Source organism: Miscanthus floridulus, chromosome 5, assembly GCF_019320115.1.
Source record: "Miscanthus floridulus cultivar M001 chromosome 5, ASM1932011v1, whole genome shotgun sequence".
NCBI classification, from domain to species: Eukaryota; Viridiplantae; Streptophyta; class Magnoliopsida; order Poales; family Poaceae; genus Miscanthus; species Miscanthus floridulus.
Window position 1 is genome coordinate 45,266,304 of NC_089584.1, and position 12,918 is coordinate 45,279,221.

General features: G+C 46.0%; 2 protein-coding genes and 1 pseudogene across 2 annotated transcripts; 1 reads left to right on the plus strand and 2 right to left on the minus strand.

Annotated features, from left to right (window-relative positions):
• The first annotated feature begins 5,492 nt into the window (after positions 1–5,492).
• LOC136454587 (protein ALP1-like) lies at positions 5,493–6,874 on the plus strand (annotated as a pseudogene).
• Positions 6,875–8,188: 1,314 nt separating this feature from the next.
• On the minus strand, positions 8,189–8,596 carry LOC136454588 (uncharacterized mitochondrial protein AtMg00810-like). Its single transcript, XM_066454962.1, has one exon. It carries the CDS (start codon positions 8,594–8,596, stop codon positions 8,189–8,191), a length of 408 nt encoding a protein of 135 aa, XP_066311059.1.
• A 2,831-nt stretch (positions 8,597–11,427) lies between these two features.
• Positions 11,428–11,991, minus strand: LOC136454590 (uncharacterized). Its single transcript, XM_066454963.1, has one exon. It carries the CDS (start codon positions 11,989–11,991, stop codon positions 11,428–11,430), a length of 564 nt encoding a protein of 187 aa, XP_066311060.1.
• Positions 11,992–12,918: the final 927 nt, after the last annotated feature.

Below are 12,918 nucleotides of genomic sequence, written 5' to 3' on the forward strand. Positions count from 1 at the left end.
GTGCCAACCACCTAGTGTATCACCATGTGCACATGTGTTAGCATATTTTCACAAACATTTTCAAGGGTGTTAGCCACTCAACTTGTCACGCCACTCAATCCTAGCGACGATGCAAAGTTAGATCACTCGAGTGGCACTAGATGACCGATATACAAACAAGTTTGCCCCTCTTGATAGTACGGCCATCTATCCTAAACCCGGTCATAAACTTCTCTACACACCTATGACCAATGAAATGAAATGCCCTAGGTTATACCTTTGCCTTGCGCATTCCATTCCATCTCCCCCAATGTCGATGCAACACATGCACCAACATGATCAACAATGATATGATCCACTTCATATCATCATGTAATCATATTGGTTCATCGATCTTGACTTCACTTGCTTTTTACCGTTGCCTTCGTCCATCGGCGCCAAGTCTTGCTCAAGCTTCACCGCCACGTGGTCCATGGCTCCAAAGCCTCTGACTTGCCCTTCATGCTTGCAACCGGTCCATCAAGCCAAGTTATGTCTTGATCTTCTCCACCTTGATCACATGACTCAATGTCATGTCTCATGTGCAATAAGCTCCTTCATCATCACATGTGTGAGCTTTGCAATATCTCCAAGCCATTTTCGCCTTCATGACATATGTTGCTCACACACATGTACCTATGGACTAATTACCTGTGTATCTCATATAAACATAATTAGTCCACCTAGGTTGTCACTCAATTACCAAAAGCGCACAAGGACCTTTCATGCGGGCAGCCATCACGATCCGGTCCATAGGGGCTTCCAATGTCCGGAATCGACGGTGGTGACCACAAGGGAAGGGTGCCCCTCTGCGTTGGCCATGGATCCACATCTGTGGGCACTGTAGAGGATGTAGACCATGCCAACGAAAATGAAGAACAATACGACAACGACTTTGATCCACGTTTTCAGTCGGTAAGATCGGGTTTGGTACTAGTTGGTACTAGTTGGCTAGTCATCTCCTACAACTAAAAAGAACAAAGTGTGGACACCGTTTTGGTGCGACAATTGTCTTGGTTCGTCCGTCTGCCACCCCATGCGACTGATCCCACCTCCCACGCTGTCCAACGGGTGAGCGAGAAAAGGAAAGGCGTGATAGAAAAAGAAACTGCCACCCCTGCGATCCCCACCTGCTTTGAAGGAAAAAAATCGATCACCTGAGGCCACATGCATGGAAGAAAACAATAATCATGCATGGAAGGAAACAATAATCATGCATGAAAGGAAACATCAGTGGTGCCAAATAAAAGATGTACAGGTTATACATGGTGAGACTGGTGAACCTTCTGCAATTTCCTAAACAAATATTCCCACCATTAGTATATAGGTCCATTCCTCTGCGTTTCTTCGTGCTCCCATTAGCATATAATATGAAAGTATTGTTGTGTTCATCACCACTTCCAGTTGACTACTCCCATTAGCATATACTTCTCTATCCCAAAATATAAGTCGTTATGGGATGCGTACAAATCAAACTTTCTTAACTTTGACTAGGTTTGTAAAAAATACGTGCAACATTTATATATCTAAATAAATTTATTATGAAAATATATTCAATGTTCTATGTAATGATACTAATTATGTATTATAAATATTAATATTCTTTTATATATAATTGGTCGAAGTTAAAAAAAGTTAACTTGTCGGGAAGCGAGAATGAATTCTATTTTGGGACAGAGGGAGTATATAAAAGCAGTGTTGAAAATATTTTAACAATCAAGTTCATTCCTGTCTGATTGGTAAGCTTAGACATCATAATGTCATAAATTTTTTTGACTCTCATGGACACCCTCATGGATCAGTGCAAAGCATCCCAATCCTACAACATACACAAATGGCAACCTTAAAGTTATGATATTTTCAAAGGGTGAACAATAAAGACCATCTTAGATGTTCTAGCATTAGAGTATATACGTGCAGACACATAGGCATGGTGGTGTAAGTGAGCAGCCAGCAGGAGTCGAGAGTCAGGGGTGTTTGGATCCTAGGACTAAACTTTAGTCCCTGTCACATTGAATTTTTAGATATCAATTAGGAGGACTAAACATGAGCTAATTATAAAACTAATTACATAAGTTGTGGCTAATTCGTTTGCCTGTGCCATGTACAGGATGGTATGGAGATGTGGTGGAACTTATTCATGGATTTGTTGGCGCACGAAAGAAATAAATATCGAAAATCTCTTCCTACTGGTATAAAAATGATCTTAGCCGCATCACGAAAAGATCTACACAGTAGAGTTTGTGAGCCACGATGCCACGCTCTCTGTGACTGTGTAAATTTCATGAACTTAGCTTTTTGGATTAAATATCACTTTAACGTCGGTCATATACTTTTACAGTATTGTTATCTTATCGTGCGATCCGTGTGTTTTTAGTACAAAAGTTTAGCTGTCCCGTAACAATGCATGGGCACGAACCTATTTGCATATATACTCGAACCTGTGTGTACATGATTATATGGAGATGCAGAGGAACTTATGCATGGATTTATTGGCACATGAAAGAAATGGATATCGTAGAATTCTTTTTGCTGATATAAAATATTATCTTAGCCGTATTACGAAAAAGTCTATACAGTAGAGTTTGTGAGCATGCGACGTCGTGCTCTCCGTGACTGTGTTAATTTCATGAACTTTGCTTTTTGAATTAAATGTCACTTTGAGGTCGGTATTTAATTTAACAATATTGTTATCTTATCGTGCGATCCGTGTGTTTTTAGTACAAAAGATTTAGTTGTCCCGTAGCAACGCACGGACACGCTACCTTCAACAAAAAAGAAAGAGTGAACCCAACTAGATAACAATATGCAGTTTGTGTTTGACCTCTGCTGTTCTGCCGCTGGTACTATTACCGTACTATACTATATTACTAGTTGATGTTGTCTTGCTGCATTACAACATTAATTAAACTGCTAGCTACGAGAGGCGAAATCTGGCATTCTATTACTGTCCGGTTGAGGCCTTAGCGCTAATTAAGTAGCAACTGCTCAAGCTCTCGAGGCTTTGAACGAATTCTCTTTTTCTCTGACGTGGTCCGCCACCATTTGAGTGACCCCTCTAGATTTGAGGATCATATATATCCATTTCATACATTGGGGTTCAGTTTCAGTTAATACATGGTGGAGTGAGTGAGTAATAAACGAGCTAGCGAGAGATGTGACATATCTCTGGTGCAGGAGTGCGTCAAATTTGTAATCATAGACAAAACAAGTGCTGTTACTGAATGAATGAAGGAATCGAGGATTGAATTGGTGCAGGCATGGAATGCTCGAGCACTAGTAGCCAGTTACAACTAGTTTTAATATTTCTTGTATTATATTAGATTGTTGGTTAGCTTAGCTACATTCTATATATGATAGATTGTAGTTGTGGTAGAGCAAAGTAGATGATGATGCTTTTTATTTTCTGCTTTTCTATTCTGGTCAGTGGTAGGTACCTTTGCTGCTTGTTCCATGCTACTTATGTAGTTACCTCAATCATATTTATTTTAACTAGGAGCATTTCCATGCAACATATTTGAGTATTGCTGCACAGGTATCCTTAGAGTTTAGGTACTACACACATGAATGATGTGAATTAGAAAGATTAAATTTATTGCCATGCTACTTGTGTAGTTAGAGTTAGACTACTTTTTACAGTAGCATTACCTTTTTATAGTTTTAGTTTATTGTCTTCATGTGAAGTAGTATGTGACTGTTATTTCAATCAGCTGAAGCCTCAAGTACCTCTTATTTGTTTGCATTTTGTACACCAATTTACAGTTGAGTTTTGCCGCATTCTAGATATGTGATGCCATCTTTTTTCTGTTATAGAAGGATTATGACAAGGCACATTGGAGTGACCAAAACATATACTATTTCTGTGAACTTTTTATTGAGCAAATGAGAAAAGGGAATTGGAATAAGGGGACAATGACCACTAGAGGTTACAACAAAATTCGAAAAAAATATTACCACATCACTAATCTCTGGCATGACACCAAATGCATGAAGAATCGAGTGAAAAATTGCAAGATAATGTACCAGTTCTGGTTGAAGCTTAATCAAAACACAGGGTTAGGCCGAAAACCTGATGGTACAATTGATGCATCGCCTGAATGGTGGACCAACAACACAAAGGTACTTACTGCTTTGGTTTCACCTAGACCATGCGCCTTGCTCGCTGTGATGTGATCTAATCATTTGTATTCTTCATCTGTGCATTTTAGGGACAAGCAGAGTGCAAGAAATTTTAGTCGGGCAATCCTGCTTACTTGCACCTTCTAATTGAGATGTTCCAAGGTGTGACAGTAGATGGGTCATCTTCATGCATCCCTGGACAACAAGCATATGATGTTGTAGGGGATGACGCGGTTGAGGTTTCTAGGGATGCTGCTTGGAGTCCTACAGGAAGTGATGCAGATGTGTTAGGGAACAGTCTAGTGAGTAGTTCTAGCCGCAAGAGGGCAAATAGTAGTGCCACTACAGCCGAGAGTCCATCCAAGAAATGCAAGTCAGGTGACAGTCCACCCAGGAAAAGCAAGACACCTTTGCTGAACATGATGAGTGGAATCATGGACAAGTTTGATCAGGACAACAAGCTTTCAAATGAAAAATTAGATCAATATAGAAATAGCAAGGTACTCAGACATATGAAGGAGAAGCAAGAGAAGCAGGAACAAATAGACAGATGCTTGGCCATGGCTAAGGAATGTGGGGTAGCTGAAGAAACAGAAGAATTCTTCATAGCTACAACATTATTTGAGAAAGAATACAATAGGAACATCTTCTGTAAACTCACCACATTGGAGTCAAGATTTTTGTGGTTGAGAAGATGGTGCCAACGCAGCAGCGGGTGAACCAATGGAGTGTTTGATGTATCTATGATGGCTGTAGTATCTTAAGTAAAGTGTAGTATCTTTGGACCTATTATGCGTGATGAACATCTTCTATGCTTGTTGAACCTATTATATGCTTAATGAACCTATTATGTGTGATGAACATCTTATGTGCTTGATGAACCTATTATCTGTGATGAATTTATTTATGAGTGGTGAACCTATGTCTTGACTCTTGAGTGGTGAACCTATGTCTTGAGTGGTGAACCTTTTTTATGAGTGGTTAACCTATGGTCTGATGCGGTTTGTTGTTTGTGTGTTCAGGTCGATGATGTTAATGCAGCAACACTTGAGGGAGATGGCACTAAAGATGATGATGATGATTTAGAGCAAGGGTCAGATGATGATTCAAGTGACATTGCTAGTTAAGAGGATGATGATTCAAGTGATAGTGATAGTTCGGATGATGAAGATGCTGCTGTAGAAGAGTATTTCTTGAAGGCTCAGAAGAGGAGGTGGCAAATGGTCCTTACTGCATCCATGATCGGTATGATTCACTTACACAAATATATGAACAAAGCTGAGTATAGAGTACCTAAAGAATCTAGATACGAATGGGTCATGAGAAACCTTGGTAATAGGACTGGTTGTTACAACATGTTTAGGATGCACAGAAATGTTTTTGATAAGCTTCATAATGTCCTTGTGGAGTCATATAGATTAAAGTCCACACATAAGATGTCATCAGTGGAGGCTTTGGGGATGTTCTTATGGATATGTGGAGGACAACAAGCTGTTAGACAAGTTGAAAATAGGTTTACACGATCACTCGAGACAGTTAGTAGGAAGTTTGAGAAGGTGCTTGCTAGCGTGTCCAAGCTAGAAGCTGATATCATTAGGACAATTGATCCTCATTTTAGGTCTATGCATCAAAGGTTACAATCCCCTCGATTTTCTCCTTTTTTTTGATAATTGCATTGGAGCCATAGATGGAACACATGTCCCTGTAGTTGTGCCAACTAATCAGGTAGTGCAACATACGGGGAGGCATGGTTACACTACTCAGATCATGTTGGCAATATGTGACTTCAATATGAGATTTACCTTTGTTGTGGCGGGATGGCCTGGATCCGTTCATGATATGAGGGTATTCAAGGATGTAATTGAGAAGTATGGCGACAAGTTTCCACATCCACCTGAAGGTATTGATGTCTCCTATCATCTCTTGTTTCACCTAGATTGACATACTTTTCATGTTACTTTCCATGTTTCACCTAGATTGTGTTAGCCACTTTTTCTGTAGATTAGTCCATGCAAGTGCAATGCTTACCAATGGTTCAGTATGTGTGCTAGTGATGCAATAGATATTGTGGTGTGGTTGCAATCTTACCAGTAGCCATGCAAATAGCTAATATTTTAAAAATACATGAGCTGAAATAATTTTTATTTTATCTTATATATGCCACCTTGCCAGCATTGTAGTATGCTTGATGTCAGATAACTGTTAATAATTTTTATTTTATCTTATATATACTGGTGGGTGCTTTAGGTAGTTGTGCACGTCAATTTTCATGCTGCAAGTCTGCAACTGCATTTATGTCTTAATTTCATGTTATGTAGGGAAGTTTTATCTTGTAGACTCGGGTTACCCAAACCGAACAAGTTATCTTGCACCATACAAGGGAACAAAGTATCATCTCCAGGAGTTTCGGCAAGGACCAATGCCAAGAGGTAAAAAGGAGCTCTTTAATTATTCATATTCTTCACTTCGAAATGTCATCGAGCGGTCTTTTAGAGTTTTGAAGATAAAGTGGAGGATATTGTTAGATTTGCTTAGTTATCCAATGGCAAAGCAAAGCCAAATAATTATGGCTTGCATGGCCGTTCATAATTTCATTCGAGAGAGTGCTTTAGCGGATACAGACTTTGATATGTGTGATCAGGATAAAAACTACGTTTCAATGGCTGAAGCATCGTCTTCTTCTCAAGGAAGTAGACGACGTATACGTCAAGGGGACGAAGATCAAAATATGAATTAGTTTCGGAATTGGATAGCTAATGGTTTATTTAGGAGATCGTAGTATGATGATTTGTAATATTGAATATTTATGAACTACATGAACACTATTTTGAATATACGAATGATTTGGGGAGAGAAAAGCTTGCCGACAACAAGGCAAGGCAAAGCAAAGCAAAGCAGCGTGCCAAGGCAAAGCAAGCAGCGCAGGAACAGAGGAACAACCCCCAGCTGATTTGTGTATTGAATAGAGGTATCATAATATTTGTGCATTGAATAAAGGTATCATAATATTTATACAGCAGATTAATCTTTTGAATCAAACAACACAGGGGACTATAGTTTAGTCCCTACGTAGTCCCTACTCTCTGGTCAAGGAACCAAACAGGCCCGAAGGCTTGCTCCCTGTCCCTGTTGAGGACTGCATATGACGTCATGTCATGTCGTTTTTGACAGACACAGTGGAGTGCGTAGTGTTTCTGACCGGTCAGTGACACCCGCTGACACACGAGTCACTGATCGAAAACAGGCTTAAAGCCGCGCGTCCTTGTTAACCATTTCAACGACACGACTCAACCGAGGGAGGACGTGAACAGTAACGCTAGCGTCATCGTATGAGTTCGTTGTCCTTGTCGCACAGGCGCACAGCACCCATGATGGACCAAGAGATCTCATGGACCAATGCGGCGGTACCCATTGTCCTCCTTGACTTCGTTAGGCTTGGGGTTAGGGCTACGTACACACGTCACACGACACGAGTCCTCGATCAAACTGAAAGAGTATGCATTAGCGAATACTCAATACATTACTGTAAATGATCAGCGTTTACATATTGTGGGAGGCCAGACAAGCCCACACGTCATATTATATTCCAACACTCCTCCGTAGTCTGAATTGGGAGCACGTGAACACTGAGACTGGACCTAAACTCCGTGAACACGGACGTCGGCAAACCTTTGGTGAAGATGTCGGCGTACTAGGATGAAGTGGGAATGTGCAGGACGCGGACTTCACCGAGGGCGACTCGTTCTCTAACGAAGTGCAGGTCGATCTCAATATGCTTAGTTCACTGATGCTGAACCGGGTTGGTGGAGAGGTAAACGGTGCTGACATTATTGCAGTAGACCACTATAGCATGACGGAGTGGGCAGCGAAGCTCTATCAGAAGTTGGCGCAACCAGCAGGCTTCGGCGACTCCATTCGCGACTGCTCGATATTCCGCCTCTGCACTGGACCGAGACACTGTAGGCTGACACTTGGACGACCAGGAGATGAGATTGTCCCCGAGAAACACCGCATAACCCGAGGTGGATTTGCGTGTGTCAGGACAGCCCACTCAATCTGCATCGGTGTAGACAGTGAGATCAGTTGGAGAGGTCCGGTGGAGGTGTAGACCGAGATCCAATGTACCTTGAAGGTACCGGAGAATGCGCTTCAGAGCGCTCAAATGAGGTTCCCGGGGGTCATGCATGTACAGGCAGACCTGCTGAACAGCATACGCAATGTCTAGTCTGGTGAAGGTGAGGTACTGAAGAGCTCTGGCAAGACTGCGATACTGACTTGGATCAGCGACTAAAACACCATCAGCAGAAAGCCTGGAGTGAGTGTCCACAGGAGTGCTGCTCGGCTTGCAGTGACTCATACCGGCGCGGTCCAGAATGTCCAGCATGTACTGTCTCTGAGAGAGAAATAATCTGTCACCTCTGCGCTGAACACTAACACCCAGAAAATGAAGAGGCCCCATGTCTGTCATGGAGAATTCCTGGTGAAGTGCTGCGATAATCCGATGGAGGAGACTCGGAGACGACGCAGTGAGAACAATGTCATCAACATAGAGTAAAAGAAAAGCCATATCAGCACCTTTGCAGTAGATGAACAACGATGTGTCGGACTTGGCCTCAATAAACCCGAGTGAGGTAATGTGAGAGGCGAAGCGACTGTGCCAGGCGCGAGGAGCTTGCTTCAACCCATAGAGTGACTTGTTCAGGCGACAGACATAATTGGGCTTAGAAGAGTCGACAACCCAGTCGGCTGTGCATAGTAGACTGTCTCAGTCAAAGTGCCATGAAGAAATGCATTCTTCACATCAAGCTGGTGAATCGGCCAGGAGCGAGACAGTGCCAAAGTGAGTACCATCCGGATGGTTGCTGGTTTGACAACTGGACTGAAGGTCTCATCATAATCAATGCTCGGACGCTGTGTGAAACCACAAAGCACCCACCAGGCTTTGTAGCGGTCAAGAGAGCCATCGGACTTGAACTTGTGATGAAAAACCCACTTGCCGGTGACAAGGTTGACGCCAGGAGGGCGAGGCACCAAGGTCCAGGTGTCGTTTGCTTGCAAGGCGTTGAACTCGGCCTGCATAGCAAGACACTAGGCCGGATCCGAAAGAGCGGCACGGACGAACGAAGGTACTAGAGTGGTAGCCATAGCCGTTGTGTGGAGATTAAGGCGATCCACGGGTTGCCAAAAATCATCCTTGCCACAGGTGCGTATGCTGTGCGCATTAGTGATAGGAACGATCGCCTCCGGAGTCGTGGTGGTGGTGTGGCCGGTGGTCCATCCAGCGCCGCTGGCAACAACCTGGGACGCTGAGTCTGTAGGGGCAGCAGCACCAGCTGGACCGGTGGGAGGGGCGCCACCTGAGGGGGCTGCGGTAGCACCTGACATCGTGTCAGGCACCGCACCGCCGGTGGGAGAGGCACCGGTTGAGGGGGCGCCAGGGGTCCTAGGTGCGGCATCCATGTCGCCAGGGAGACGAGTACCTGCAGGCACAACTCTTGGCCACATAGGCGAAGAGGAATCATCAGCATCATCTAAGAACACAAGTGTGTTTGGGTCCTGGGGTGTGGTGGACATCTCAGAGAATGGAAACAAAGTCTCGTCGAATACAACATGATGGGAGACAATGATCCGATTGGAATGAAGATCGAGACATCGATATCCTTTGTGATCGGATGAGTACCTGAGGAAAACACATAAGGAGGAGCGAGGTGATAATTTATGTGGAGTTGTGGATAAGAGGTTGGGATAGCAGGCACAGCCGAAAACTCGAAGGTGAGTATAGGAAGGTTGTGTGCCGTAAAGAGCGAAGAAAGGGGTGTGGCTGTCTAGGATTTTGGTGGGGTGATGATTGAGAAGGTAGGTGGCAGTGTGGAGTGAGTCAGCCCAATAAACCGGAGGAAGGCTGGCCTAAAACAGAAGGGACCGCATGATGTTGTTCATGGTGCGAAGGGTGCTCTCGGCACGTCTGTTCTGCTGAGAGCTGTATGGGCACAACATCCGAAAGATGACTCCATGAGTGAGGAAGAACATGCGGGCCGAGGAGTGGTCAAACTCGCGGCCGTTGTCGCACTGAACTGCCTTCATGGTGGAGTCAAACTGTGTGCACACATTTGAGAAAAAGTTAGGAGGGACACTGAAAGTATCGGACTTGAGGCGTAATGGGAACGCCCAGGTGTAATGAGCGCAGTCATCAAGAATGACTAAATAATATTTATTGCCCAACACACTAACAACTGGAGAAGTCCAAAGATCACAATGTATTAAATCGAAAGGATGTGCAGCGCGAGAGTGTGACACACTAAAAGGTAGGCGCACATGGCGACCTAGCTGACAAGCATGACAAACATGATCAATATGGCACTTATTACATGAAATAGCATTGGAACTAATAAGCTTGGAAAGAGCCGCATGTCCGAGATGACCAAGGCGACGATGCTAGAGTGAGGTAGATGACACAGTGGTAGCGAGGGTAGTGGGAGTGCTGGATGGTGCTGGGAAGAACGGGTAGAGGTCACCCGTGCTATTGCACCTAGCGATCACGCTCCGTGTCTAAAGGTCCTTCACAGAGAGGCCAAACGGGTCAAACTCAATGGAACAATTATTATCAGTAGTGAAACGACGTACGAAAATCAAATTCTTAATAATGTTTGGTGACACTAAAACATCAGAAAGAACAAGAGGACGTCGTGTGGTGGAGAATGAGTGTGACCCAATAGATGTAACGGGAAGGAAAGCTCCGTTACCAGCAATGATAGATGCAGGACTAGATGATGAAGGATGGTGAAAGGTAGAAAGAATACTAGCGTTGTTGACCATATGGGCACCGGCGCCGGAGTCAATGTACCACTCGGTCGATGAAGGGGGCGTCAGCGTCATGGTGTTGAAGTTGCTGACAAGGGCGGACGGGTCCCAGGACGCGCCCTGCATGGGAGTCCATTGCTGCTGCTGCTGTGGCGGTGATGGTCCTCCGTAGCCGAACCCTAGAGGAGGTTCGAGGGTGTACAACTGCTGCACGTATGGCTACTGTATGTACTGCTGTTGTGGCTGAGGAACAGCAGTGAAGGCAGCCGGCAGAGAACGAAATGGCATCCCCGAACCACCCGGCGAACATGGCCAAAGCTGTATGGTGCCCATCCATGGGTTGTAGAATGATGCCGAGGAGCGAGAGCCGCCTCCAGTGTTGGAGACCTGCTGCTGCTGGTTGCGGCCGCGGCCACTGCGGTGACGGCTAGTGCGCTGTGAGCCGCCCTAGCCAGCGTGCCCGCCCTGGCCGCCTTGTCCCTGGCTGCCCTAGCTGGGGCCGGCGTAGCCGCCCTGGCCATGGTCGGCATGGCCGCCCTGGCACTGGCCTGTGTAGGAGTACCCAGCAGGAGGGCGTGGGGCAGTGACGAGTGCGGTTGTCGCAGAGGATGCCGGCGGGTCTGATTCCCCAGCGGCTTCACTTGCAGCAACATCATCGATGTCGATCTCCTCGAGCAGGTGGAGCGTGCAAGCCTCCTCGAAGGTGGGGAAGGGTTGCTGCATCTTGAGGTTGGAGACCATGGGCCAGAACTTGCCATTGAGCCCGCGAAGGAGAGTGAGGACCAAGGTCTGATCCCCGATCGGATCGCCAAAGTCACTGAGGGTTGCCGCCATCGTTTCAAGATGGCGGCAGAAGTCGGTGATGGAGGCCGACCCCTGTTTCGCCGTGCGGAACTCCACCGAGAGCAGTAGGGCGCGGGATTCGTGCTGGCCGAGGAACTCGTTCTCGAGGTAGATCCACGCGCCGTGCGCGTTTGGCTTGCGGTTCATCATCGACTGCTGGAGATCAGCATGGATGGTGCAGTAGATCCAAGTGAGCACGGTGTAGTTCATCTGCACCCACGCTGGTCAATCGGTGTTGACAACATCGAAGAGGTCGTGGTCTGTTAGGGCATACTTGCCCAGGACAATGAGGAACCTGGACCGCCACCGGTTATAGTTGTCGGTGGCACGATCCAAGACCAGGGGCATGAGGACCTTGATGTTGAGGACGGCAATGGCCACGGCATGGATGGTGGCGTACTTGGCCTCGTACGCGTCGAGGGCCGCAACGTGATCGGCCTCCGCCTTGCGGGCGCGCTCCTCATGCTCCTCGTGAGCCTAGCGTTCGCCATTGGTTTTGGCCATCAGATCGGTGGGGTCGATGGGATTGGCGGTCATGGTTGAGATCGAGCTTAGCCACGCGATGATGAGGCAACACGATCATGCGCTCAAGCCTGGCATGTGGATCGGGCACGAGGCCAGCGATCAGGCACGGGAAGCCGGCGAGGAAGACTCTGCAGCGGTGTGGAGGGGCACATTGCGTAGGCGCTGAGGGCCGCACATCCACGCATGAGGGGTAGGAGAGGAGGGCCGGTGAGTGGTGGATACTCTGCGACAGCGGTGAGCGGCCGGTGAACCGGCGGCGACGCGAGTTAGGGTTTGTGGAAGCGAGAAACAAACCATCTCATGATACCATGAAAGAGTAGGATTAGGGAATACTCAATACATTACTGTGAATGATCAGCGTTTACATATATAGGCATTGTGGGAGGCCAGGCAGGCCCACACGCCATATTACATTCCAACACCAACTAGTTCAACTGAATGAAGTGGAAAATAGGGTAGGCAACGCGGATGAACGCCTGAACGGCGAGGTTGGTTGGTAAGCGCCCTCAGGCCTCGTGTGACACACATGGCGATGGCTCACGGTGCTCAAGTATAATGAACTCCCCAACCACCAAGAGACATAAATGAGCTCACTCAATCAAAGCAGTCCAA

Excerpts from the sequence above, each read along its gene's own strand:
- LOC136454588 (XM_066454962.1), bottom strand. The coding sequence starts at position 8,596 with ATGGGGCCTCTTCATTTTCTGGGTGTTAGTGTTCAGCGCAGAGGTGAC.
- LOC136454590 (XM_066454963.1), bottom strand. The coding sequence starts at position 11,991 with ATGAACTACACCGTGCTCACTTGGATCTACTGCACCATCCATGCTGAT.